Source organism: Naegleria fowleri, assembly GCF_008403515.1.
Source record: "Naegleria fowleri strain ATCC 30894 chromosome Unknown tig33, whole genome shotgun sequence".
Taxonomy (NCBI): domain Eukaryota; phylum Heterolobosea; class Eutetramitea; order Acrasida; family Naegleriidae; genus Naegleria; species Naegleria fowleri.
Window position 1 is genome coordinate 39,978 of NW_025407965.1, and position 16,822 is coordinate 56,799.

General features: G+C 37.7%; 11 protein-coding genes across 11 annotated transcripts; 8 read left to right on the top strand and 3 right to left on the bottom strand.

The window, feature by feature from the left end:
- Positions 1-629: 629 nt before the first annotated feature.
- FDP41_002997 (uncharacterized protein) lies at positions 630-968 on the top strand (the record flags this gene model as incomplete). The annotated part of the gene is made up of 1 exon (XM_044706251.1): positions 630-968. The coding sequence occupies one exon, from the start codon at positions 630-632 to the stop codon at positions 966-968; it is 339 nt and encodes a 112-aa protein (XP_044562388.1).
- A 228-nt stretch (positions 969-1,196) lies between these two features.
- Positions 1,197-2,762, top strand: FDP41_002998 (uncharacterized protein; the record flags this gene model as incomplete). Its single annotated transcript, XM_044706252.1, has 1 exon — positions 1,197-2,762. The coding sequence occupies one exon, from the start codon at positions 1,197-1,199 to the stop codon at positions 2,760-2,762; it is 1,566 nt and encodes a 521-aa protein (XP_044562389.1).
- A 78-nt stretch (positions 2,763-2,840) lies between these two features.
- FDP41_002999 (uncharacterized protein) lies at positions 2,841-3,767 on the top strand (the record flags this gene model as incomplete). The annotated part of the gene is made up of 1 exon (XM_044706253.1): positions 2,841-3,767. One exon carries the CDS (start codon positions 2,841-2,843, stop codon positions 3,765-3,767), a length of 927 nt encoding a protein of 308 aa, XP_044562390.1.
- A 216-nt stretch (positions 3,768-3,983) lies between these two features.
- FDP41_003000 (uncharacterized protein) lies at positions 3,984-4,967 on the top strand (the record flags this gene model as incomplete). The annotated part of the gene is made up of 1 exon (XM_044706257.1): positions 3,984-4,967. The coding sequence occupies one exon, from the start codon at positions 3,984-3,986 to the stop codon at positions 4,965-4,967; it is 984 nt and encodes a 327-aa protein (XP_044562391.1).
- Positions 4,968-5,573: 606 nt separating this feature from the next.
- On the top strand, positions 5,574-5,933 carry FDP41_003001 (uncharacterized protein; the record flags this gene model as incomplete). Its single annotated transcript, XM_044706258.1, has 1 exon — positions 5,574-5,933. One exon carries the CDS (start codon positions 5,574-5,576, stop codon positions 5,931-5,933), a length of 360 nt encoding a protein of 119 aa, XP_044562392.1.
- Positions 5,934-7,367: 1,434 nt separating this feature from the next.
- Positions 7,368-7,688, bottom strand: FDP41_003002 (uncharacterized protein; the record flags this gene model as incomplete). The annotated part of the gene is made up of 1 exon (XM_044706259.1): positions 7,368-7,688. The coding sequence occupies one exon, from the start codon at positions 7,686-7,688 to the stop codon at positions 7,368-7,370; it is 321 nt and encodes a 106-aa protein (XP_044562393.1).
- A 2,000-nt stretch (positions 7,689-9,688) lies between these two features.
- FDP41_003003 (uncharacterized protein) lies at positions 9,689-9,988 on the bottom strand (the record flags this gene model as incomplete). Its single annotated transcript, XM_044706260.1, has 1 exon — positions 9,689-9,988. The coding sequence occupies one exon, from the start codon at positions 9,986-9,988 to the stop codon at positions 9,689-9,691; it is 300 nt and encodes a 99-aa protein (XP_044562394.1).
- A 1,102-nt stretch (positions 9,989-11,090) lies between these two features.
- On the top strand, positions 11,091-11,537 carry FDP41_003004 (uncharacterized protein; the record flags this gene model as incomplete). Its single annotated transcript, XM_044706261.1, has 1 exon — positions 11,091-11,537. The coding sequence occupies one exon, from the start codon at positions 11,091-11,093 to the stop codon at positions 11,535-11,537; it is 447 nt and encodes a 148-aa protein (XP_044562395.1).
- A 371-nt stretch (positions 11,538-11,908) lies between these two features.
- On the top strand, positions 11,909-12,568 carry FDP41_003005 (uncharacterized protein; the record flags this gene model as incomplete). The annotated part of the gene is made up of 1 exon (XM_044706262.1): positions 11,909-12,568. The coding sequence occupies one exon, from the start codon at positions 11,909-11,911 to the stop codon at positions 12,566-12,568; it is 660 nt and encodes a 219-aa protein (XP_044562396.1).
- A 15-nt stretch (positions 12,569-12,583) lies between these two features.
- Positions 12,584-14,008, top strand: FDP41_003006 (uncharacterized protein; the record flags this gene model as incomplete). Its single annotated transcript, XM_044706263.1, has 1 exon — positions 12,584-14,008. One exon carries the CDS (start codon positions 12,584-12,586, stop codon positions 14,006-14,008), a length of 1,425 nt encoding a protein of 474 aa, XP_044562397.1.
- Positions 14,009-14,082: 74 nt separating this feature from the next.
- On the bottom strand, positions 14,083-16,590 carry FDP41_003007 (uncharacterized protein; the record flags this gene model as incomplete). The annotated part of the gene is made up of 1 exon (XM_044706264.1): positions 14,083-16,590. One exon carries the CDS (start codon positions 16,588-16,590, stop codon positions 14,083-14,085), a length of 2,508 nt encoding a protein of 835 aa, XP_044562398.1.
- Positions 16,591-16,822: the final 232 nt, after the last annotated feature.

The window sequence follows — 16,822 nt, forward strand, 5'->3', positions numbered from 1 at the left end:
GGAGGAGGAGGAGGAGCAAACCACGACGTCGTCTTCTTTCACATCCGTGAGCTTGACAGTCGTGTTGGAAATTTTGACACCTTCTGAACTGAGTGGTTGGGTGGATGATTGCGACATTTTTATGGTTTCATTTCAGCAATAAATAACGATTTTGTCACTTGACAAAAAGAATGATTTCACAATGAGTTTATTATTGATGTTTGGACCACTCCATTCGAAGAAGGAGGATTGTTGTTGTTATTTGAACTTGACACTCCTCCCTTGGTTTGTTTCAACTTGTTTTGAATATTATGAATTTTCATTTGTTTTTGGAATTCCAAACTCAACTTGAAACGATGATGTGTGTCAATCATGACAATGGCAATTTCTTGTTCCAACTCATCGAAGAGTCTTTCAGAAAGAGTTTTTTCATCCCAAACGTAGAGACCAAAACTACCCAAACCCGAGAAATTGGAAGTGACTTCTCTTTTGTGCACTCTCATACTTTCCAAATTAATCATTGAAATTCATTTCACACCTTCTTTGAAAAAAAGAAACGCAAAAATCCTATGACTCCACCACTTTTCGAATTTCATCATGGCCGCGTGTGGATGCTACCATTGATGGTTGTGTTGTTGTTGTGTGTTTTGATGGCATCAAAATCGCAACAGATATCAGCGATTGGACTACTGACAGGAGTGGCTTCAACCTATAACATTACAGATATTGGAGGTGGATTTCGAGCTGGCGATGGCTATTCACCTCTCTTGGCTAGTTTGGGACTTGTCTCTGGATTGGCAGTCGTATCACAAAATCTTTACGTGACAGATGGCAGTATGAACCTTTTAAGAAAAATTGACATGTCAAACCCACAAAATCCAATCATTCAAACCATTGCAGGTGTTTTGAATGACAAAGGATACAATGGTGATAATCTATTGGCAACATTGGCCACTCTCTCTTCACCTTCATCCATTGCTTTCAACTAAGAGTGACATTTATTTGTGTGATCAAGGAAACCATCTCATCAGAAAGATTGATCGACAAGGTCTAATCTCTACTATCGCAGGTACTGGACATGCTGGTTTCAATGGAGATAACATTTTGGCCAATACCTCCATGTTAAATTCTCCTTCAAGCGTTTCAGTTTCCATAAATGGAGATTTATTTGTGGCCGACACGAATATCATAGAATTAGAAAAATTTCACTCTCAACCATGATCATCACTACAATTTGTGGAAATGGTATTGCTAAGTATTCAGGTGATGATGGACCAGCAAATTTGGCTACCTTAAATAGCCCAAGCTCAATTGCCTTTTCAAGTAATAACGAATTATTGATTGCAGACACTTTGAATATGAGAATTAGAAAAATTGCACAAAATGGTATGATTTACACAATTGCTGGAAATGGAACCCAAGGATACGATGGCGATGGAAATTTAGCAATTGCATGTACTTTAAACAAACCCATGGGTTTGACTCTCACTGCACAAGATGACATTTTGATTGCTGACACTAACAACCATGTCATTCGAAAGGTAACCATTGCTACAGGCTTAATTGACACCATTGTAGGCAGTGGTGTGTCAGGTTTTTCAGGAGATGGTTCACTTGCGATAAACGCCCAATTAAATTCTCCAATAGGACTTGCAATAACTGTCTCTGAGTTATATATTGCAGACAATGGTAATCGAAGAGTAAGAAAAGTGACCTTTGCGAACAATGTCATTTCAACAATAGCTGGAAGAGGTCAAGAAGCGTTATTTGATGGAGATTTGGTACCTGCAGATATGACAAATTTGGCAAGTCCTTTAGGTGTCAGCTTGTCATTGGATGGTCAAAGTGTCCTTGTCAGTGACTTTGGACATCAACGAATTCGAAGCGTGAATTTGAAAAATGGAAGAATAATTGACACCATTGCAGGAAATGGAAAGGCCAATTTCAGTGGAGATGGAGGACCTGCAAAAAGTGCTTCCATAAATTACCCTTCTGGAATTTTCATTCAATCGAATGGAGATCTTTTGATTGCTGACACTTTCAATCACAGAATTCGACAAGTGAGTGCTGGCAATCAAATGATTACAACCATTGCTGGAACTGATTCAACCTTTGGAGAAGGAAATACAAATTCTCAGAATTCCATGTTGAATTATCCAAATGGGATTGCCGTTTCGTCCACGACTAAGGAAATTTATATTTGTGACACACGTCATCATCGAATTCGTAAAATTGACTCAAGTGGCAAAATTTCGACAGTGGTTGGAACTGGTGTGGTAGGTGACAGCGGTGCCGATGGAGTCACTCCTGGAACCTTGGCTCAAATCAACACTCCAAGAGGAATGACCATTTCAGAAGCCACTAATGAAATCTACTTTGCAGATTCTCTCAATCACAAAATTAAGAAAATTAATGGAAATACTGGAACTGTGATCACTGTGGCTGGCAATGGACAATTTAATTTCTCAGGAGATGGCGGCTTGGTTGTCGATGCATCTTTGGGAGCTCCTACCGATGTGGAGATGAGTGTGGCCACGAATGAACTGTACATTGCAGATTCCAAAAACATTCGAATTCGAAAAGTGAATTTAACCTCGGGCATGATCACAACCATTTCTGGAAATGGAACATTTGCAAACGATCCAGCGAGTGGTGACATGGGAAATGCACAAAATGCGCTCTTCAGAGAACCTAATAGCATCTCTGTTTCTTCCTCTGGCAATGAACTTTACATTGCAGATCCTTACAGTAACAGAATTAGAAAAATTGATTTCATCACTTGAATCATCACCACCTTTGCAAGAGGAGGTTCATTAAGAGATGAAAATAGTGCAGCAACTGCTTGGGAACTTATTTCTCCAATGAGTGTCCACGTGGCTCCAGATAATTCTGCAGTTTATCTTGTCGATCGATGCAGTGTGAAAAGAGTTCTATTATCGAGTGGAAATTTAACAACTGTTGCTGGTTTGAATTTACAATATGGAGCTTGTGGTTTTGATGGAGAAGGTTTGGCAACGAGTAGAAAAGTCAATAGACCGATGGATGTTGCCTTGTTTACTCCAACTGTTGATGATCAATTATTATATATTGCAGATGCCAATAATAATCGAGTTCGAATGGTTTCGTTGACAAGTGGCGTGATGTCCACTGTCGTAGGAGGAGTTGGTGATGGAGGTCTAGCAGTGAATGCTCGTCTCTTCTTCCCAAAAAGCGTCTTTTCAAATAGTGTGGATGGTTCCATTTATATTGCCGATTCAGAAAATCATCGCATTCGAAAAATTACAACATCGACTGGAAGTATTGACACCATTGCAGGCATTGGAACTGCAGGTTACAATGGAGATTTTTCAGATGCCAAGAGCGCCATGCTCAACTCACCCACCAGTGTGGTCGTTTCCAAACTTGGTGAAGTATTTATTGCAGATTCTCGAAATCATCGAGTGCGAAAAATTCTCACCAATGGAACCATTGTCACTCTTGCAGGAACTGGCACTGCAGGATACAATGGAGACTTTATTCAGTCTACACAGAGTCAATTGAACTATCCAACTTCATTGTTATTGTCAGTGACAGAAAAGTACTTGTTTATTGCAGATACGAATAATCATCGAATTCGAAGAATTTCATTGCAGACTGGAATGATCACAACAGTAGCAGGAAACGGAATTGGAGGATTTGTGCCAAATAGTGCTCAGCAGGAAGCAATCGGAGTCGATGCGAGAGAGACCCAACTGAACGGACCTCATTCTTTAAGTATTACCTTAAATGGAGAAGTTTATTTTTGTTGATACCCAAAACGGAAGGTTACGATTACTTTCTCCATCGTGTGGCTATGGATTTTATTGGAATAACCCTACCGAAGAATGCCCCATGTCCACTTGGATACACTGGTTATGCTTCAAAATGTGACGTCCCCATTTGTTTTGGAATTTCCAACGATTCCAATTTAGTTTGCAATTCGGGAAGCGGTTCTTGTCTCTCACCTGACAAGTGTCAATGCTTGAATGGATTTTACGGACTCGATTGTACCATTCCATTTTGTGCAAACCAATTTATTTAACAGTTCAAGTTCTTCCTTCTCGTGTCCACAAGATGGATCCAATCCTCAACAACAAACTCAAACAAAGAGTGAAATCATTCCAACATTGCAAGATCTTGGCGCGAAATGGATTAATTTTACAAAAGATGAAAATGTGAAAGCTCAATTTCCATCGACTTTTTCGCAATACTTGATTGAAAAGGGTTTGAATGCAAGCGAGAAGGTGACTTTATTGTCTTCGATTTATCAACCCATTGCAACAAAGGAAAGTCGCTCAGAGATTGAGGCACCACTAGTGAGTTCTGTTTTGACAATTTCCTTATATGACAAGTCGGGTTCTAAAATTGCCATTTCAGAATTGAAAGACCCTATTGAATTGACTTTTTCTAATATTGTCATTGAAAGTACCAGTTATCAGGATATCAATTATTCTTGCATGTATTTTGATGAGAACAAGAAAGAATGGTCTTTGGATGGACTCATGTCAGAAGTCTCCAATTTGGAAATTACCACCAAGACTGTAAAATTTAACATGAATTGCAAGACATACCATTTGACTTCGTTTGGAGTGATCGACCAGAATTTTAAGAGAGCGACAAACCCCACCCAATCTTCGAATGGATCTATCGATAATAGTGCGACCATTTTGGCCATTGTTTTATCGACCGTAGGATCCATTTTGGCCTTTGATTGTTGTGGTGGTCATTGCATTGTATGTGCGTACTATGAAGAAGAGGCAAGCAGAAAAACTTTAGGGATTTTGTGTTGGTTGTCAGGTTTGTCGATCCTTTACGTACACGGTCGTGGTTTAAGACATATTGTTCTGATTGAAAAATATTCTCACCTTAATGTAAATGTTTCCAAAATGATGCTTGATATGTTTCTTCTTAATTTTTATGAGAAGTACTCAAAGACAACTTTTTCAATTTCAATGACCTCAATCTCTTGAGCATCATCATTGTCCTCTTCTTCATCTTGCTCTTCCAAACACATACTCCAGCTAAAGATCGGAACTTCCAAAAATAGAAACAAGTGGAACTGTTAAATTTTGAGATGCGTGTTATATATATAAAAGATATAAAGCAAAGTGGCGCAGGGGGAGCGCGGTGGGCTCATAACCCACAGGTCCTAGGATCGAAACCTAGCTTTGCTATCTCCTTTTACATAGAATTATTTTGTTAGTGATTGTTACTTCAATTTTTCCAAATATTTTGTTCTTCTTCTACATAAACTTTTTCTAAAGGTAGAAATAACTCGATTCATTATCAGGTTTCATTCCCATGGTTCTTTAAAAGGAAAGGGAGGATATTCAGCATTCCATCACGCTTCTCATTGTTTGAATTACACAACTTGCCTCTAAGGTTGACTGTCCGTTACAATACGACGGTTTTGCTGCTGACATCTTTTATTTCATCAAATAAGGAGATTTTTAAAACTTTTCCCCAAATAGTAGTGACACACTTTCCGAACACTTTAAAAACGCCACATGTCACGACAGTTGTCACAACAAATAAAAAACACTCGACAACAACCTTCAACAACAACAACAACAACAATGGCCACTACTATTCCATCACCATTTAACTGGGACTCTTCTTTCTGCGTTGGTAACAATGAACTGAATGAACAACACAAAAAGCTTTTCGCTCTCATCAACGCTTTAGACGCCAACAGATCCAGTGCTTCCGCATTGAAGGAATTACTTGATTTTGTCGTTGTGCATTTCAAGACTGAGGAAGATTTATTCGCAAAGGTGAATTTCTCTGATTCTGCTTCTCATAAAGAGACTCATGATAAGTTTGTTCAAGATGCTTTGAATTTGAAGAGTGTTGGAGATGCTGAAATTCAATTCATTAAGCAATGGTTGGTGAATCACATTAAGGGATCTGATATGAAGTACAAGGGTGTTCTTTAATGTTGCATTTACAATCATGTGGTGAGGTAATAAATTGTTGTGTCAATAGTTGATCCATAATTATATTAAATAAAATTTTATTTGTTTGAAGAATCGACCCAATCGAACATCCAAACATTAGTGAATCATTATTTGTTGTTGAATAAGAAAATTGGTCATTCTCGAGTGTTGTTAAAAGTCAAAGCAACAAATGATTTCTTTTGTCCTTTCAAAAAGGCAAGGGTGGATTTTCGCCACCAATCACTTCTGAGCCGTCAGCAGATCGCAGTGTTTGAATTACACAACTTGCCTCAAAGGCAATACAAACTCTCATCTACTTTCGAAAGATCATGCAAGGACAATTTCATTACCATTTTGGTTCCAAATAATTATTCCTTTGCAGGTGTACCGAATGGTTACGGCCATATCACGATGAATGCACCTCATCCCGTCCGATTTGAGAAGTTAAGCATCGTCGAGCTGCATCAGTACTGAGGTTGGAGACAACTTGGGAACCTGCAGTGCTGTAGCCTTTTTTAGTTCCTATCTTCACCATACAAATTTTCAGCATCAAGATTCATATCCACCAAATATTTTGCCACAACCTTGAACGATTCCCACCTTTAGGAACTCTATCCAGAGAAGGAAACGCACATTCGTTCAAACAAATGCAATGATCTGAATCATCTGATGATGAAATGAATGCTGTTCACACACATCACTAAAGAACCGTGACCTAAATAAATAAATCGATGATTCTCTTAAGAGAATTAGTCATAAGTCAGTGTTAATACTTGGATACTTTCTCTTGATTTGTTTTGGACGGGATGCCTGCCAGGAATATGGCGACACTCCCGCTACAGTCTTTGACTGTATGAACCGTGAGTGACAAAAGCAAAAGCCTTTGTTTGTTCTTTAACAGAAGAGGTTGTTGAATTAGGTGTAGAGGTGGAATGATGAATTTATTCCAGTTGAATTGATGAAAATTTGTGCAGTGGAATGTGGTTCAGCAATACTGTCAGAACTTGAAAGTTCACATTCACTAAATGGCCTTTTTTGGACAAACAAACATCAAATTCTGAATGAATGAAACAGAAACCTGGTGAGAGCATATATTGTTTGCTCTCTCTCAGGTCAATTCAATGATAGCTCTTACTTTCGGAAAGTCTTATTTCTCATTTCCAAAGTATTATGAGAGGGTCGTGAAGAGAAGTAATGGTTGTTCATGACTTCCGATGCATCATGATCGTCACCATATTGGTGCATCACGCGATAATTGAATTGTTTTCGTTGTCTTGTTCCTCCGACAATATTATCCATGGAAATTTCGAAAGAGTAATTGTTGTATCCCTTGTTGCTTCTTGTGCAGACCATTTTGATTATGTTTTGTCGAATTCAATGATTAGCTCTTTTCTTTGTTGTTGATTTCGTTCTTCATTCATTTTCATCATGAATTTATTTTTGAATGTCCTTCCAGTTTTGTTGAGAATTTCCAGCAGATTCAGGATTCCACAAAAAAATGGATGACCTCTTTTCCAAAGTATTCTTTGAGGATCGTTTCACAGTGACTTGCATTCCAGTTAAATTAGAGACATGATAATCCAAATTCTTTCTTCGTCGGGTTCCACTCACCACATTGCGTGGATCAATATCAAAATTTGGTAATCGTTTGGTAATATCAATAGGTTGGAATCGGACCCATTCGGTTTTTGTTGGAATTTTCTCATCAGTGCTAGATCGTGATGAGGAATAATTTGGTGATGTTCTAGAGTCCATGATGATGTTGTTAGTGAATAGTTGTTACTTGAATTGTTGTTTTTGTTTGTTGATGAATTTCCGAGCTGAAAGTGATGGTTATTTATTGAGCTTGCTGTCCTTCCTCTTCGAAAATTACAAAATCGAAGATGAAAAAGTAAACGACCTTATGTCACTCTAAAATTCTAATGTACGAATATCAATAAAAACGTAATACCATCAAGAGTTTCTTTGTTTTCCAGTATGAAAAATGGCTACAGCACTGCAGGTTCCCAAGTTGTCTCCAACCTCAGTACTGATGCAGCTCGACGATGCTTAACTTCTCAAATCGGACGGGATGAGGTGCATTCATCGTGACATGGCCGTAGCCATTCGTTACTAAATAAAGAATCTCAAAAATCATTTTGGGGGAAAAGATGCCCTCCAAATACAAGCATCAAAAAGGCAAGGGTAGATTTTCGCCACCAATCGCTTCTGATCCATGAGCAGTTCGCGGTATTAGAATTACACAACTTGCCTCAAAGTACAAGGAAGTTTGAATAGGATACCTGTTGAAACTTTTGAAACTTGCATTCAACTTGTGGTTTCAGCAAATAATATTATGCATTTTCCAGATATGAGGAGATCTGAAGGCTGACATTGAAACTTCACCAAAATTGACATGGTGGTGAATACTGGAATCAACATTTAGAGCTACTATGTCTGTAATTGAAAAAGTGTTTCGAAAAAATGTTCAAGCCACTTTCCTCCAAAGAACTTCTTTCTCACATGATTATGATGACGAAGAAGAGTACGAACATGTCGAGTTTGACGACCATTCTCTCCTCTCCGGAGTAATACAACCCGATTTCTTGAATTACCTCCAGAAATATTATTGAATGTGGTCGATTTTATATTTCCCTTTTTTTCAAGTCTCGAGACTGTACTTCATGGACAAGTGTTTGATTACGAAAATAAGAGAGAAACACATGAAGTGTTGCAACAAGTGTTATTACAAATGAGACACGTGTTTTTGGACATGTTGGAATCTGATATGAAATTGTATGGCCAAATGTATAGTGTGGTTTTATCACTTGTATTTGAACGCTCCACATTTTGGATTTGTGAATTTTCAAATATCATGTGGACTTACAAGTGAGAAATGTTTTTACATTAATCTGAATTCAAAATATTCATGGATTCGAATTATTATTTTTCATACAGATATCTTGACAGTCATTTGGAAGGAATTGATAAGTTTTTCAAATTTCTTCGACGCATGATTTTACATCAGTACTATTCTTATTTCAAACACCACAATCATGTCTCTATTGTGAGCGCTTCACATGATCGTGTCTATAGAGACAAATTGCTTTCCAAAATGCATGGCCAATTCCAAGGACTCGTTTCAGATTTTTGTAAACTTCGTACCAAAGAGTATTACCAAAAAGTTGAAAAACTCGTTCAGTGGTTTTATTTGAAATCGAATTTATTCATGAACGAGTCTCAAAATTTTCCATTGAATTCCATTCCACAACTCTCTACACTGTATCATCAAGTAGTGAATTTTTCACCTCTCCTTTTTCAACGTTTGTTGAAGAAACAAATTCGAGACAATTCCAAACTTTCACACGAAGAGAAAACTCATCTCATGGATCAATTGGAAACCTCAAAAGAAGAGCTTTTGGCAATCATTGTTTTCACTGTAATCTTTGTTTTAAGAACGTTTGATAACTCGTTTTGCAAGTTTCACTGTTTCGACAGATTTTATTCGACAACAAATTTTCAATAATTGAATGGCACACTAGACATTTTTTGTGGAATTTACGACCTATGCGAGCTATATCATTTTGAAGGACAATCATGTTCGAGACAAGTTTAACATTTTCAGATTTCATGACTTTGAAATATATATAATATTGTTCTTTCAATCACACAAGCAAGGAATTTGTGTATCATTCTTTAGGATTTTATTCATCTTCAATTCATAATAAGAAATACACAATTTTGAATTCGATTGTTGGCCAATCCCAATTCCATTCTTAATTACCAGCCAATTTCATCGTTTGGACCCATGATTCTCTCTTGCTAATCTTTTCCCACCATGCTTTGACATGAGGACGTTTCAAAATCAAATGTCCAACATTGATATTAGGATGAAACAAGAAATTTCCATAAGGCAAGTGATTCAAATCGGCCAAAGTGAATTGATTTCCTCCAATGTAAGTTTGTTTAGCCAAAATCTTTTCATAGACATCCAACACGGAGGCGAGTTTTTCCTTGAGTTGTTGAACACGTGCATGATCGACTTCGCCCCATTTGAATAAATTCTTAAAGACCATTCAAAGGTCAATCCACTTGCTTGGGGATCAAAATAGGAGGTCTCAATGCTAGTACCTTGTTCGAAGAGAGCTTTCTTTTTTAAACCTTCGGTGCAGGTGCCACATGGAATCAATTCAGTGCCGTGGCCCTTAAATTTGGCTTCCAAATATCTGCAAATGGCACGAGATTCATAAACCAAAAAGCCGTCATCTTCAAGAACTGGTACAAGAACTCCAAAAGGTTGCTTTTCAAGGAACGCAGTTTGTTTATGTTCGCCCTTGAACAAATCGAGAGGGATCAACTCAAAATCAAGATTCTTTTCTTTGAGAGTGGCGACTACACGTTGAACACAGGTTGAATAATATGGACCATATAACTTGAGAACCATTCTAATGAGAGCTGAAGAATAAAGCTGATGAATATTTTCAATAACAGTGAAGCTATTATTTCTTTTTTGAAATGTCATGAGGTCCGATTTTTAAGCATTTTCTGTTGAGTGGTTGGACCGTTATTGCGCCACAACGAGGAAACTGACCCGAAAGTGTTTCTCCTTGTTTGAGATTTTTGAAAGTGCGCATTCAATGTTTAAAAAATGCGCACTATCCACCCGAGATCAAGAATGGCTGATGAATCCCTCATCACAACAGACCAGTCCACCCGCTCATGAGCGACGTAGGAATTTCAAATATGCATTCACTTAACATGATTTGAAAGATTAAAGAGATTTATTGATCTTCAGCACCTTCACCGTCCTCACCTTCACCCTCATGGGATTCAGTTCCGACTTCCTCATTGTCCTTCTCCAAGGCAGCCAAGTCTTCTCTGACTGCTTCTGAGAATTCACCTTCTTCCATACCTTCACCATGACATGCCAGTGGACGAATGCTCTCTTAGCATACATCAAGTCGAACATGTCAATTCTTGAGAAGACTTCAGCAATAGCAGTCGAGTTGGAAATCATGCAGACAGCACGTTGAACCTTTGCCAAGTCACCTCCAGGAACAACAGTTGGTAGTTGATACCACACTTGAAACCAGTTGGTGATCAGTCAACAAATTGAATGGTAAGAACAGTAATGAAAGTAATTCTACAAATTCAAGTGACAACATATCCTGGATCTCAATGAGTACGAGCAATCTTGGAGAAAATATATTGTATGGAATTGGGTGCACGACTGATTTATTTGATTTCTTTCTTTCTCCCAAAGATCAATCCAAGAATGCATTACAAGTCTTTCGAAATATGTTATTCGAATTGAGACATGATAATAATTATTGTTTATTTAATAGAATGTTACACAATGCCATTAGCTATGATAAATATGGTAGATTTGGTATCGAGATTAAAACGAGCCTTTCACCGACAATTGTGACACGTATGAGAAAGTTAAAAAGTTGCTATTCAGCCATTAGTCCTCAAACGGAAAAGAAATGTATGGAAATGATAAGAAAATGTAACTTGCCTCAAATAATTATGAATGTCGATCGGCCTTTTGATACTCAAAGTGAAAACATTAAGGATGAATTGATGGCGTTATTTCGAGAGTGGAATTTGATTGTTGATCATTGAGGAATTAAGATTTAAATAGAGAGAGCATCAGCAAAACCCTATGTTGCTTGATCAGTCTTAACATCTAATCACTTGATTTTTGAGATTCTTTGTTTAGTAACGAATGGCTACGGCCATATCACGATGAATGCACCTCATCCCGTCCGATTTGAGAAGTTAAGCATCGTCGAGCTGCATCAGTACTGAGGTTGGAGACAACTTGGGAACCTGCAGTGCTGTAGCCTTTTTGTGTACGCTTTTTTGATGAAAGATGGATTCCATCGGTCGACAAGGCTTAGACACCACTCACTGAAAATCAACTTGTTAATAACAAGAGGATGAGATCAACGATTATGATTATGTAGTCGTACATAATGATTCGTATAGAAAAAATGTCTTTGCATCAACAAGAAAATTCACGATGGCACCAAGTGCATGATCAATCTAATCTTTCAAATCATCCAAATCATCATCATCACGTAGTAATTGTAAAATTATGGGATGGTTCAGTGATATTGGATCAGAAGCATCTTCTCCGAGATGATTTTCTTTATCAACAATTGAAACACAACATGGAACAGGCTCGGAATGAACGTTTACGGATCTTGAATGAAAAATTAATGTTATTACAAATTGGAAAGTATAATCGTAAATTGTTGAAAGAAGCGTGTGAGGAAAATAAAAAAGATCGAGAAATTGTGTTGCGAATGGTGGAATCCGATGGTTTGGCACTTAAATATGCAAATGATGTTTTAAGAAATTGCGATGAAGAAATTGTCATGACATCAGTGAAACAAAATGGACAAGCGTTGAAATATACGTTGTTATGGACGGATGAGATCATTCAAGCTGCACTCCATCAAGATGGTAATGTCTTGCAACATTTAGAAATGGACAAATATGAGATTCATGATGAAGATATCAAAGTGGCTGTTAAGAATGATGGATCTTGTCTGCAACATTTGTATGAATGTCCTCTTGACTTGGATACTATTGAAACGGCCTCTAAAACTGCTCCCGAAATATTTGAATTAATACCAATGCCAGACTGATTTGTTCATGACATCATGACATCACGTGCCTTTCACAGAGCTGTCAAGTTTTATGGAATTCTTTTAGACAGCTATAGAGATGAAGATGAGTATTTGAACAAGAGAACTATATTAGAGGCTCTTCGAACTTATCCTGATTGTTCTGAATACCTGTCAGAAAAATTTTGTCATGAATTAGATGTTATTGAGCTAGCTACACGAGAAGATAGCTATTTTTTGTTTAACAATTTTAACTTAACCTATTTTCCTTCGATTGACTTTTCTAAAATTGTAAAAACATGTGGAGAAGCTCTTTGCTTTTGTGAGGGTTCTGAAAAAAACGATAAGGATCTCGTTCTTGCTGCAGTTAAAAATTGTGGACTTGCATTGGGTTATGCCAGCAATACACTCATTAATGATGAACAAGTAGTGATGGAAGCGATTCGAGAGGATCCAGAAGCACTATGCTATTGTGGAAATTCATTATTTTTCGATCGAGATTTTATTTTACGAGTAGTTTCAGAGTGTGGAGAGGCCATTCAATATGCGGATGAAGAGTTTAAGGAAGATAAGGAAGTTGCCCTCCAAGCAGTGACTCGTTTTGGCATGGCACTTGAGTTTCTCCCAGAGGAATTACAAAATGATCAACAAGTGGTGTTAACTTCCGTTTCCACGTACGGATTGGCACTTGGATGGACATGTGCTGAATTGCAGAATGATCCACAAGTCGTTTTAACAGCTGTGAAAAATGATGGACTTGCACTCGAATTTGCCAGTGATGAATTGCAGAATGATCGTGAAATTGTCATGCAAGCAGTTTCAAACTGTGGATTCGCTCTCGAGTTTGCCAGTGAAGCATTGAGGGAAGATCGAGAAGTGATATTGCAGGCAGTTCGCACTGAACCACAAGTGTTGATCCATGTTAAAAATTCACACCTTTTATTACACGATAAGGAAATTGTGTTGGAAGCGGTACGAAGAGCTGGTCATTGCTTGAAAGGTGCGTGTGAAGCATTGAAAAATGATGAAGATGTGGTCAAGGAAGCACTCATGAACGATGGACTCTCTCTGAAATTTGCATCTCCTTCCTTGAAAGATAATGAAGAGCTGGCACTATTGGCAATTCAACAAAACGAGTGTGCCATTCATTATGTGTCTGAACGATTGAAACGATGTTACAAGTTGTTACGACTTGCTCATGAAAAGGGAGAAGAGTATTTTAGTCAATGGTTTCAATATTGGAGTACTCGGTATGAAGATGATTGGGAACCAGAGGAAGAGGAGGAGGATGACATTACCGACGAAGAAGAAGGTGAAGAAATGGTGGAGAGCGATCAAAGGCAAGAATTAAATAATTGCTTTGGAGACGACCAGAATGCATTGAAACGAAAGCATGATCATTTAGATCCAACCTTAGAAAGTTGTGATGATGACATTTCAACAAAACGAACCAAGATTTAAAAGATACTGAGAATGCAAAACCTATTATCCTATTTAACGTTTATGAATCATTTGCTGTGTGAAATATCTGTTCATTATTTTTCAACTGCTTTTTCAATCATTTCCTCAATAAATGCTTTTTTCATGTTGGCCATCAATATTGGGTCAGATTTCTCCTCGAAGGAACAATTGTCTACAGCCTTGTCAAATTCCAACTCTAACAATGTTGCAATTTCAGATTTTTTTGGCTTGTGACCAAATGCTACAACAAAGCCATCATTTGTAAAAGATGAAAACGAAAATAGTCCACGAAATGTGACGATATAAAACAAAATGATGATTCTAATGGCATCCACAGAGTTCATATCTCTTAAATCGACTCTACTTTGCTCAATATTGGCCATAATAGAAATTGGATATTGTTGTCCTCTCTTTGAGAATGATTGGCTCGTCCCAAGAAAGCCAATCTTAAAGTATCTCAGGTCATGTAAGGTGCAGGAAATTGTCGAAACCATATCACAAGTTGAGCATCCAAAACTCTCGATATTGACAACCTCAATACAGAGACGAGTCAAATTAGGCAAACGAGGAATGGCAGCCTGGAGCATTTTTGAGCTTGTAAATATTGAAAATTCTTTCAAGTTCGTTATTGAGGAGTGTTGTGGGATTTGACTATGAATATCTTGTCCTGACCATGTGTTCCACATCCAATCACTTGTTGGAACAGCTCGATAAACATTAATTAAAGAGATTTCATTTTCGTAAAAGGGAGAAAATTTTTGAGAATATGCGACTTGGTGCTCATTAACAAGCTCCAACGCTTCTAGATGAGCTACTTGTTGCATCAATTTGAATAGATCGATTTGTTCTCCATAAGAAGTAGGTTCTACGGACAACTTCAATCGACGGAGACCCGAAAAAAATTTGGTCTTTAGTGCTGTCATTAACTTTTCAAGGTCATCGTTGCAATGAATCTGGATATAGAGGTCTCGTATTAAGGATGCATGAGGTCTCTGCGAAAGCTTCGTTATGACTTCCATTGTGTTTTCAATATTGAGATGCAGGCATTTTACGTTGTTTGTAATTAAATCCAAATTTGATAATCTGTAGTGTCTCAATGAGATGAAAATGTTCTCCAAATTGTTTTGAGAGCATGTGTCATTATTGGAGAAAATATTGGCCAACAAATTCATGACTCCAAGTGGAGTTCCTGAATTGTAGTAATGATCCTCAAGGTTCTCAATGATGAGTGTTCGTAATTGTGAGGGCATTCTTAGTTTGCATGCAAAATGAGCATCTGTGTCATTCAACGAGGAAAATCGCGAGAGAGATGTTGCTACAGAGAATTCTCTCAACGTATGGTGGAAATGATCGAAAATTCGTGTGAAAAATGCCTGCCCAATGTCCACATAGAAACCACTCAGTGCACTTCTCCAAATGATAAACCTCTCCAGTGCAATAATATTTTGGCATATGAGTTCAAGTACCTCGTCATAGGAGCCATTCATTAGAGTACCACCATGCAATACCAAATCTTTGATATGAAAACACGAGGTTGCAACGAGTTGTAAAATATCAGGAGTCCAAAATGGCAAGAAAATTTCTTGGAGCATTGGAAAATGAGGAAGATATAGCCCCAATGCCTGAGAAAGTGTTGTAGATTGAGTTTTAACATTTGGTTGCTTAAAGCTATAGGTATGGCATAGAATTCGAAGAGAAGTGAGAGGCAAGTATGTCATGTGAGCACCATGAGGGCTGTCATGTGGATGATGGCTCGCTCCTGTCTCTTGAAACTTGGCAAATTTCCTAGCCATGACGTGAAGTCTTTTCAGAGAGGGACATGTCGATTTCACAATCATATCAAAGAGAGAAAACAAATTAATGTCATTGGTATGAAGATATAATTCGTGCAAGAATTGGAATGGAAAAAGGATTGGTGTGATGGCTGGTGAAGGTTGACTTGAAATTTTTGTCGATAATTCTCGCTCTAAAATCCGTTGTGTTGTGTGCGTGAACAGAGAATTAAAAAAGGTTGCATGACCCTGAATGAATATTTTTCGAAATTGACATTGAGAGTTCAGTAATAAAAAGTTTGAAATAAGGTCGGTTCTTTCGATTGCATTCTTGTCCTCTTCTGAATGAAGGGAGACTCTTGTTTCATGAAAGTCTTTGTAGTTAAATTCTTCTTCATCGTTTTCCTCCTCAGAGTCAAAATCTTCCTCATCGATGTCCTCCGATTCATCGTCCTCACTTGGTTTTTCATAAAGCCAATAGTTTCGTACAATCTCATCAAATTTAGCATGACTCTTGCATGATGCATCCATTTGTTTGGTGGCATTCCATACAAACAAGTTATTCATCCAGAAGAAGCCTTGATGACTACGAACTCGATCATACATGTTCTTGTTCAAGGCACCCAACACGCCCAAGTAGAATTGAGTAGCATTCAAAAACAAACGATTTTTTGAGCATGTAAAAGAGGCTCCTCCGCCTCGTACAAACTCTCCAAAGTAGGATTGCAAGAGAGTCTCATCTCGAGCAATGATAAAGCTTCCGATATGATGCAAGACCTCATCGGGAAGATCTTCGAGTTGTGGTTTCATTTTTCTTTTTGTGTGTTTTTTGAACGATGATAGGAATGATGATATAATAGGAATCATCATATTCTCAAATACCATCATAGAAAGCAGTTGAACATAGGAATTATCATCTCCTCAATCCGAGAAAGTAAGCTCACTTTAGCAACCATGGTCCCGTATGAATTCCTCAAACATGATTGAATATTCTCATTATTGAATATAATTATTCATTCTTTGCTTGGTATTGTTCCTTTTT